The sequence below is a fragment of the Anoplolepis gracilipes genome, chromosome 12 (genome assembly GCF_047496725.1).
Source record: "Anoplolepis gracilipes chromosome 12, ASM4749672v1, whole genome shotgun sequence".
In the NCBI taxonomy this organism is placed as follows: domain Eukaryota; kingdom Metazoa; phylum Arthropoda; class Insecta; order Hymenoptera; family Formicidae; genus Anoplolepis; species Anoplolepis gracilipes.
Genome location: NC_132981.1, coordinates 2,854,305 through 2,864,609, shown reverse-complemented (window position 1 = coordinate 2,864,609; position 10,305 = coordinate 2,854,305). Strand labels below are relative to the sequence as shown.

General features: G+C 31.4%; 2 protein-coding genes across 2 annotated transcripts; both read left to right on the top strand.

Moving 5' to 3' along the window:
- The first annotated feature begins 823 nt into the window (after positions 1-823).
- Positions 824-5,492, top strand: LOC140672035 (uncharacterized). Its single transcript, XM_072903829.1, has 8 exons — positions 824-900; positions 1,132-1,316; positions 1,538-2,249; positions 2,744-3,076; positions 3,634-3,818; positions 4,054-4,402; positions 4,525-4,899; positions 5,116-5,492. The coding sequence occupies exons 2-8, from the start codon at positions 1,173-1,175 to the stop codon at positions 5,454-5,456; spliced, it is 2,439 nt and encodes an 812-aa protein (XP_072759930.1). The 5' UTR covers positions 824-900; positions 1,132-1,172; the 3' UTR covers positions 5,457-5,492.
- A 1,117-nt stretch (positions 5,493-6,609) lies between these two features.
- Positions 6,610-10,305, top strand: LOC140672003 (odorant receptor 10a-like). Its single transcript, XM_072903806.1, has 3 exons — positions 6,610-7,101; positions 8,342-9,047; positions 9,875-10,305. Exons 1-3 carry the CDS (start codon positions 6,958-6,960, stop codon positions 10,216-10,218), a joined length of 1,194 nt encoding a protein of 397 aa, XP_072759907.1. The 5' UTR covers positions 6,610-6,957; the 3' UTR covers positions 10,219-10,305.

Sequence of the window (10,305 nt, the reverse complement as noted above, 5' to 3'; positions counted from 1 at the left end):
ATGCAGTATTGATTACTTACTTTGTAAAGTAGTTTAAAAGATAATTTTGAATAAATTATATCAATCATATTTTTAAAATATTTATATATATTGCATATAAATCGTTATTATATATAAATTATATATCGTATATATAATATATTATATATAATTATATATTGTATAATATAATATTATTTCACAATTTTAGAAAAACATTTGTATACATTTTTGAGAAAAATATTTATATATTATATTACTTACAAATATTAAATATTTATATATTATAGGCTGATTTAAATCGGATAATGAGATATCCACTTGTTACTTGAATTAATACATAAGAATTACCTGACTATTTTTTATTATAATATTTTTACAGAAAGAAATTTTGATTTTTTTTAACAAAACGGAATATTTTGTATCATTTATTCTTTCTCGTTTAAACTCGTGGCAACAGCAAACGATAGACTGACGTTTCATAGTAAAACGAGATCGATGCATACAACATAGTGCTTTGATTTCGGCTGCAACCATAATGTAAAAGAACTGCAATGCATTATTAATTTTCGTATACCTTTCAATATTCTTGCTGCAAATAAAAGAGACACGTGCATTACACTGCATTGCATGCCGCGAATGCATATTTGCATATACATATATTCTGGGCAGAGTCTGTAATCGGTAAAGGTTCAAAACTTTATAAGACAATCGATCACAGAAACATGTGATTTTGTTGCGTCGATTCTGTTTCCATGTGACTATTCCTCGCGTGAATAAAAGATCAAAGAAGGACTCCTAGACTTCTAGACGAGTAGGTGGCTTTGCCTCAGTAAAATCTTCAGTTTGATCAAGTTTCACGTAGTGAGAAGAAATCGGGTAAACTGTATCGAAACTTGGTATCGATAATTTCGTTCAATTGTGCGTAATAATTCTTTGCAATCAAAGATTGAATTAAAATTTTTTATTGGGTCGATATCAAATTAGAATATCTTTGAATATTTTGTTTATTAAAATAATATTTACTATATTTACATGTATTACTGATGTATTTTTATGTAATGATAAAATTGCATTTTTTTGTATCGCGTTATATTTTCAATAGTTTTTGAATTTTTATCTCTTACTTAGATGTTTTAAATTAATTCTTAGATAAGATATAGAGAAATATCGACAATTCTTAACAAAATAGAATGAAAAAAGCTAGAGATTGGAATTACGAAACCCATCATGCTATAAGTGTTTATGCAAAAGTTCTTAATATAATTGGAGTTTGGCCCTTAAATGCGAGAGAACTTCAATCTATCTTACGATGTTCCTTAGCTATTTTGATTCAGGTAAGTGTCAAAAATTAATTATTTATATAATCAACACGTAATAAAGTTGTAATAATAAGTTCGAATAAAGTTATAGCTGTATAAAAAAAATATGTCTCGATATTATTCTTTTTTCTTTTTTGAACAATAATAATAAATGTCTAGATATTTAAAACTCTATCGAATAATTAAAAATAAAGAAAAATGTCGTGCGAATTAAGTATTACCCTCTCGACGATTAGATCAGTACTATCGGCAGCCTGTCTCTCGAAGCATATCGGCAGTGCCTCGGTACCGAGGACATGATGGAGGCCTTTCTAATGGATCTCTCGTCTGTCGTCAGCCTCTCCAAACTACTCGTCGTCCGGCTGACTTGGAAGCACACTTACATCCTGGTGACCTCCCTCATTGACGACTGGTCGATGTCCTGGGACATGCAACGACGGGAGGTCATGATGTGGTACACCAAAGTCGGTAGGATCGTGTCACTGACAATACTGTACCTGGGTTACGCGTCGGGTGTATCGTTTCTCTTCATGGCCGTGCCGTTTGACAGCCTGATACCTTGGCTGAACGCGTCCAAGAGGTACGATAACGCCACCGTGATACCGACGTATTTCCTGGCGACTTACTGCGTGTTCGGATCGCTGCCCGGGATCGCCCACAGCTGCGTCCTGCTGCTGCAAGTAGCGCAGATCTTCATCAACGCTACCTCTCATTGTGGCAACGACGGCTTCTTCTTCGGTCTCACGATGCACCTGTGCGGACAGTTCGAGGTACTCCAGATGGACTTCGCCGACATTAAAGTGGAGAAGAGAGTCTGCGAGAGGAGAATGCGGATGTTGATCGGTAGGCATTGTCATCTGATAAGACTGGCTGATAGTCTGGAATACGCTTTCAACATGGCCATCTTCGCGCAGACGTTGATGAGTGTCTTGCTACTTTGTGTAGAAGGTATCTTTTTATAATTATTATGTTAATTTTTGCATGAAAAATTTACAATACTGTTTACATAACGAATGTAGAATTTATATTCAACAGCAAAAATATCATCCAATTTAATGAAACACCTAAAAATCCTAATATAATGTCATGAGCGAATATTGTTATGTCTACGATTTTAGATTACATGTTCTTGTCTCTTATGCAATTTGATTTTTAGAGTGTTAAAAATTGCACTATAAAAATATAAAGAAAACATTAAGTACTTGATACTTCCAGAATATTTAAATAAAGATTTCTACATCTTAAAGAGAGTTTGGATGAATAAAATTTCTAAAAACCAGCTCGGAAAGCGAGTCTATTCAATTAATTAAAAATTGACGAACTTTTTATTGATAAACATTTAAAATGACATTAATGCTCTTTACTGATACCTTCAAATATTACTGAATTATTGACATTAATATAAAAATATACCTGTTTCCTCAATAATGACTTACTTTCAGGTATGCAATTGCTAATTTCGTTGAAAATAAACGATAATATCGCGGCGATCAAACACGTCGTTTTGATCTTAACGATGCTAGTACAACTGTATCTCTACTGCTACGCGGGCGATATGCTGGAAACTATAAGTGCAAGACTTGCATACAGTGTTTACAACAGCCCGTGGTACGATTTCGACGTGAAGCTGATGAAAAATCTACCGATGGTGATGTTCCGAGGAGTGATTCCTCATCAGATAACGGCCGGAAAATTCCTACCTATGAATTTATTCTCCTTCAAAGAGATCTTGAAAGCTACAGGCTCTTACCTCTCCGTTCTCAGAGTCATGATAAATGGATAAAGAAAAATAATAATACGGTTGACACACACACAATTATAAATTACGGCTCTCAGGTACCTTCGATTCGAAGTATCTGCGATGTTTTTTTTGATTCCTTTAATCCTGTATATGTATTAATAATCTTGTATGTATATGTCTCTCTGCGATATAGATAACGTATTTTGCCAAATGTTAGGTAAGAATATTCCATAATCAAAGATTGAATGTTGATCATATTCATATCACTATTGTAACGAAATAAATGTCAAAACGCACAATTTTACACTTCAATCGACACGAGGATACAAATATATCTGCGTAACCTTATCAAATTCACCACTGTTCCGCGAAAGATGTCAGAGTAGAGTGTAAAGACACTGACATCTCTCTTTTCGTACTTATCTTACCCCAGCTTAAGAAAAGTTTGAAATTAGTGTAGTTAATAAAACATGAGTTCGGGATACTAAGCTAATGCAGTGCAGTTTGTGATAATTCACGATAATGACTGACGAAAATGATCGTAAATCGATATTAAATTGGCAAATTTTTATTTGTAACAACTGAACAAAGTACCATTGAATGGGACAATCATTCGAGCCGTCCCGATCGTCAGAATGACGGTTGTACGTTGGAACGATGACATCGCTTACACTTTCTCCACTCATAGAATATTCTTACGAATATATGGTCTGTGGCCATTAGAAAAGAAGACTTTATTCATGAGGATACGATGGGGCTTCTGTAATATTGCTCTGGTACGTAATATAAATAAGAAAAGGAATTGATATGTACAAAATAAATTATTATTTTGCACATTTATTTATTATTAATTATTATTTATTTATTCATGATTTTTACGCATTTATTTATTTTTTATTTTATTTTAAATAATTTTATAATATTTCTCGCGATAATACTAAATATTTTTTTAGTGATAATTTTATTTTTTTTTTTTTACATTAATTCCTAAGCGAAGAAATTGTTATTTAGTTTATGATGATACCCCTTGTGACGTTGGATCTCATGTGGAGTAATGAGAACGCGGACGCAAGCATAGAAAGTATATTATATTTCGTGTCCACGTTGCTTGGGCTTACAAAACAAGTGTTCATCGGTGTCAATCAAAAGAAATTAAACATAAACATTAATGCTGCTATCGACGATTGGCTGTCTGCTAAAAACGACGTGGAAAGTCGAGAGATTATGAAAAAATATGCGAGCAGGGCTAGATTTCTCACTTTTCTATTGTTATACTCGGGCTGCGTATGTCTTTTTCTTTACGTATCAGCGGTCATGTTTATAAATGTAAAGCAGATATTTTTCACGGATTCACTGGACGGTAAAATTTGCTTTTATATTTATTAATATACTATTTTTTTTGTTGGTGTAATTAAATTCAGTTGAATATTGATATTATACACACTAAACGTTCTTGCATTTTTACCTTCTTATGGTGCGCAGCTGATGCTAATACAACAAATTGGGTGCTTCTCATTCCATCTGGCCCATTAGGTAGCTCAATCACTGGCTCGCAATATGTTGTAATCCTTATCATTCAGATAATTCAGGGATTCCTGGTATGTTCAACGCAATGTGTCGTGGACAGCTTTATTTTCAACATGACCATGCATCTTACTGGTCAACTTGAGTTGCTTAGAAACAAATTTCAAATTTTCGCGAGCGGGCCAGACACTGAAGCAAATTATCGAAAAAGGTTCATCGGCTTAATTAACAGGCACAGCGAGCTAATGGAATACTATCAAAATTTAGAAGACACCTTTCACATAATTATACTAGCCCAACTAGTAACGGTGACGATTATGCTTGCACTGATAGGTAATGTATATATGACAAAGATTTTATTAAATAAAATAAATAATATATATTTTGATTATGTATTATATACCAATATATTTTATATTATATATTTTTATTATATATTATATAAGTATTATATATGTACTTTTTATAATTTAATTATTTATACATGTCATCTTGAGATTGTCATCTGCGTTTCTTATTTTATCTTTTAAAACAAACTTTTATATTTAGGATTACGCATTAATTTGTGTCTAAGCGAAAAAAATTACGTTGAAATGACGAAGAGCGGTGTAGTCTTGAACTACTTATTAATGGAATCATTGGTGCTCACTTATGGTGGTGACTTCCTACAAAGGGAAAGTGAAGGTATATTTTATGCGTTATATACAACTTCCTGGTTTACGTTTCCTTTAAGGCTGATGAAGGACTTACACTTTGCGATGATGAGGTCGAGTATTCCGTTTCGTCTTACTGGTGGAAAATTTTTCTATGTTAATCGCGAAACAATGATGTACATCCTCAAGACAGCAGCCTCGTATGTTTCCGTTTTACGAATAGCACTAAGAGAATAATGCTGATCCTCAATTCGTGTGTGGTGTGTGGGTGTGTGTGTGTGTGTGTGTGTGTGTGTGTGTGTGTGTGTGTATGTGTAGCAAGATTTAAAATATGCAGAAAATAATATTGTACAAAGATTGATACTGTATAAAAGATGCAGATATATTTGATTAAAGTATTTTGGAACATGCACTTTTGTGTAATAATTAAGATATTTTCAAATTATTTGATTGGTGTTAGAATTTGTGTTGTTTATCAATTTAAAAAAAATTTGATTCTCTTGTTTATAATATTTATATTCAAATTTGTTTTGGCATATGAATTATTAAGCTCAGACATTTATTATTTAGACAGTCATTCTAAGATATTTCTTTTTCATTTAATGATGTATTTAATGATATAATATATATATTTTTATAATATATATTTCCGAAAAAATAATTAATAATTTTTATACAAAAATACATTATTTAATTAGTTTCGAGGAAACATTTTAAATTTACCAAGAAATTAAAATATATTCTAATGTACGACGAAATATATATTTGGCTACTCTTATTGATAGAAAGCTAAGTGTTCTATTTCATGTTATGTTTTTTTCTTACATCAAAGATATGATGACATATCAATTGTAGTGTAGTTTCACAAAATGTGCATAATTTTATATCTATTTGTTATCCATTCTCTTTTACACAATATTTTTTATTTCGACAAATATTTATATAATATTTCTTTCACTTTATCGCATCTTTGTACATAATATATTATTGTTATAGTAGAAAAAAAATATTCACTCTGAAAAGATAACTTTTCTTCCTGAAGAAAGAAATTTACGGATATGAAAACAGGATAAATTATTAGTAGATTGTAAAAGAAATTTTTCTCATTATTATTTAATGTATAATATATGTATACACGGTAATAATAATATCAAATCTTCTTTCAGTCTCTTATTACATTTTTTATTAAACATGATATTCTCTTGTTCGCCGTTTTCTTTCTTATTAGTCTGGAAAAAATGTACGAACAGTTTCCTCGGTGGACGACTAAACGATAATTTGGTTAACTTCTTTTTTCTTTTTTCCTTGCAATTGAAGATTTTTTATTTATCAATAAATTGAACATTTAAAGTTCTAGGTTTATTATTCTATTAAATTTGTATTGTTATGAATGATAAAATATGACGCAACTGTATAATTTGTACAAACACAAATGTAAATTCAAATTATGTATATTATACTTGTTCTCCAAGAAATCGCAAGAAATAAGTCGCAGGAGTCATTATGAATAATAGATCAGATAGAAATCCAGAGGTAGTCGCGAGGGGTTGTCGCAGCGTAACAAATGTGGCTTGCGTTTATAACAAATCGGTATCGAGTGTCGAACGATGTGGTCATTGTAGAGAGACAAAGGGTTGCAACCGTTTTCGGAGAAAAACTCGGCAGACTTATCGTAAAATATTTATCTCGAAGAAAATAATAATTGAAAGAATTGCACGGAATAAACTGAGGTTTCAAAATGGGATCACCTATGCAGTGGAATGCTGAAACTGCGTACGTCCTGACGTTTTATAAATATCTTCTTGGCATAATTGGACTGTGGGTATTGGATGAAGAAAATATATTCTCAAGAATTCGATGGTTTATATCGACAACAATTGAAGTAAGTTATATTTTTTTTGAATATTATTCAATAGTTTAAATATTAAAGAAATTATAAGTTTTAGCTTTCTTTTTTTTTATTTTATTTATTAAACGGGAAGCAAGTCCCTTTGGACAAAACAAAAAGTAAAAATATAAACAAAAGAAGAAAAAATAAAGACATAAAGAAATGAAAATAAGCGATTAGGATAACAGCTTAAGAAGAGATTGTTTGAATGAGTATAAACATGGGCTAAAGAAGTCTATATTGTTGAATAGTTCATTGCCACGCATAGCAAGACGGTTTAGAGATGAAAACCTTGCATATGACGTACAATGGTACTCTTCTAGGAAGATTCTTCTAAATCTAGTAGATCTCGCTGGAATATGAAAATTAATTCTCTCAAGCAATTCCGGGAATACTATGAATCCATTTATTAGTTTAAAGAGAAATAACACATCATGCATATATCTTCTTTTAGCAAGCGTAATCATATTAATAATGTTATTCCATATGGGTACGTAATTATGATCGGAAAGCTGCATAGGCATCCACAAGTAAAAACTAACTCTGCGAAAAAAACGATGTTGTACTCATTCAATCAACAACATATGATTTAACTGGTAGGGAGCCCAGAAAACCCAGACACATTTCAACTGAGATCTAACAAATAAATAGTAAAAAAATTTTAAAGTAGATGCATTTTTTAAGTATTTACATGACCGAAAAATAAAACTTAATTTTTTAAAGGCACAGTTACGATCCTCTGAATATGGCACTCAAAAGATAGATTGGACACTTAAACATAATGCCAAGCTCACGAACCAGATCAACATTCGAGAAGGCAATATCATTAATTGTATAATTATACGATAGAATAGATCTACTTTTGGTAAAATTTATGACTTGACATTTTGAGAGATTAAGTTATAAATAGTTAGCGCTAGCCCAAGAACTAAAATTAACAAGGTCCTGTTGCAAACTCTGGGCATCACATACACTGCAAATGCGATAAAAAAATTTTAAATCATCCGCATATAATAAAAATTTTAATATCTTTAAAACATTTTTATCTGATTTATAAATTTTAATTTCACTCCCGTGTCCCTCATCTTGAGAAATTCGAAGATTATTTTTTGAATAAAATTGAAACACAAATTATAAATAATGAATTGTATACACACACTACACTATATAATTTGATGAAAATAAAATACTTGGCACAAAAACTGGACTTATCTATTTGATTTTCATGAACCAGATGACTGCAACGGTCAGCCTGTCACTAGAGGTAATTCGACATTGTAACGGTTACGAGGACGCTTTCGACGCTTTTCTATCGGCCTCCTCGTCGGTGATTAGCATGACAAAACTACTTATGCATCGTGTAAATTGGAGAGATAAGTTGATTCTGGTGCAAGCCGTCATCCATGATTGGACTTTTGTCGAGCATCTTCAATCGCGCGATATAATGTTGAAATACGCGCGGACAGGTAGATTCGGTTTCTTGATATTCTTCTATCTCGGTTGCGGCTCCTGCGTGTTTCTCTTCTCGTCCTTTATATTCGCCAATCTCGATCTACCTTCTTTGGAACAGCAAACTTACAACAAAACGAGCCAAAAAAGATTGCTTTTTCCGGCCTACTGTGTTTTCGAAACATATACATCATTCGCTTACGGCCTCGTTGAAGTCTTACAAACGCTACAGATCTTCGTCAACTGCATCTCACAGTGCGGAAACGACGGATTTTTCTTTGATCTTACGATACATGTGTGTGGACAATTCGAGGTTCTTAGGCTGAACTTCGCTGAAATAAGTAGCAAACAATCGCTTTCCCATAAGAAACTTGGCATTCTGTTGAAGAGACATCACCGTCTCATAGATCTGGCGAATCATCTGGAAAAAGCATACAGTTTAGTCATCTTGCCACAGCTTTTAATGAGCGTCATGCTCATATGCGTCGAAGGTAACTTTTATTGATAAAAATAGCAATTATATATAAATTTATACAATCATATTTATATATATATTTTACACGATTTACACGAATTATAGATATACATATATATAGGGTCGATCAAAGGAAGCTGACAATTTTAAAAATAAAATAAAAAAATAAAAAAATTTCATTTATATAATAATATGACAAAATATATTAAAAGTTTTTTCTTTCACTAACTTAGTTATTCAATTGTGATATAATGAACAATTTATAAATTAAGATCAACATAAAAATAAATACGGGAAATGATTATTCTTGTTCTTGTGCAAAAAAATATTTTTGTAAATCTATGAAATTTCTACAAAATTTTTATATAAATTATAATATAGAGAGTGTTTCATTTTCATTTTATCAGGCAAATATTTCGAAAAATATGAAAGATGCTTTAATTCAAAGAGAGATATAAAACGTTGTTAGTGATTTGATCTTGGATAGTTTAAAAATTATATGTCAATTTCTTAAATGTAACTTCCTATTTTTTATTACATATTCTTGTAGCTCTTCTCGAGACTTTCAAAACACTAAACCGTTTCAAAGCTATCGTTTTTTCGTGATAATATATCAATGTGGCTATCAATGACTTAGATCAACTCACTGGCACCACCTTATGCTTTTCTTCGAATTAAACAGCTTTTACCTAAAACGTTTTTCTGTATCTTCTAGATTCAAAATATTTGTCTAATAAGATTGAAATGAAACATCCTGTATATATCCTAATTACAACAATACATTTTTTATAAAAAATTTTTTTAACCCACCATTAATCTAACTTAACATCATATGTATTTCAGGTTTTCAATTAATTCTTGCGCTTACTATGGACAATACATTATTTGCTGCTATAAAACATCTTCTTTACATCGCCGTGTTGCTGGTTCAACTTTTTATTTACTGTTTCGCCGGACAAACGTTGGAGTTTCAATCTCAAAGCCTTGCTTACGCCATTTATGAGATACCATGGTATAATTTTAATGTTAGCATGATGAAAGATTTGCCATTGATGATATTTCGGGCAACTAATCCTCATCGATTGACTGCGGGAAAATTTCTAGCGATAAATTTTGTGAGTTTTAAAGATATTCTGAAGGCTTCCGCCTCGTATCTGTCCGTATTAAGGGTAATGATAGAGACGTGAAATATTTTTTTAAGAAATGAAGGTAATTTTATTTTAATTTATCCTTATGTAATTTATTGATTTATAATTTGTAATATTTTTTTAAAC

What these genes read in the sequence shown, in the direction of transcription:
- LOC140672035 (XM_072903829.1), top strand. Translation starts at nt 1,173, where the DNA reads ATGAAAAAAGCTAGAGATTGGAATTACGAAACCCATCATGCTATAAGT. An exon ending in TTTCACGGATTCACTGGACG is followed by an intron (nt 4,403 to 4,524) that starts GTAAAATTTGCT and finishes TATGGTGCGCAG; the next exon opens with CTGATGCTAATACAACAAAT. An exon ending in GATTATGCTTGCACTGATAG is followed by an intron (nt 4,900 to 5,115) that starts GTAATGTATATA and finishes TTTTATATTTAG; the next exon opens with GATTACGCATTAATTTGTGT.
- LOC140672003 (XM_072903806.1), top strand. Translation starts at nt 6,958, where the DNA reads ATGGGATCACCTATGCAGTGGAATGCTGAAACTGCGTACGTCCTGACG. An exon ending in TTATATCGACAACAATTGAA is followed by an intron (nt 7,102 to 8,341) that starts GTAAGTTATATT and finishes TTCATGAACCAG; the next exon opens with ATGACTGCAACGGTCAGCCT. An exon ending in CATGCTCATATGCGTCGAAG is followed by an intron (nt 9,048 to 9,874) that starts GTAACTTTTATT and finishes TATGTATTTCAG; the next exon opens with GTTTTCAATTAATTCTTGCG.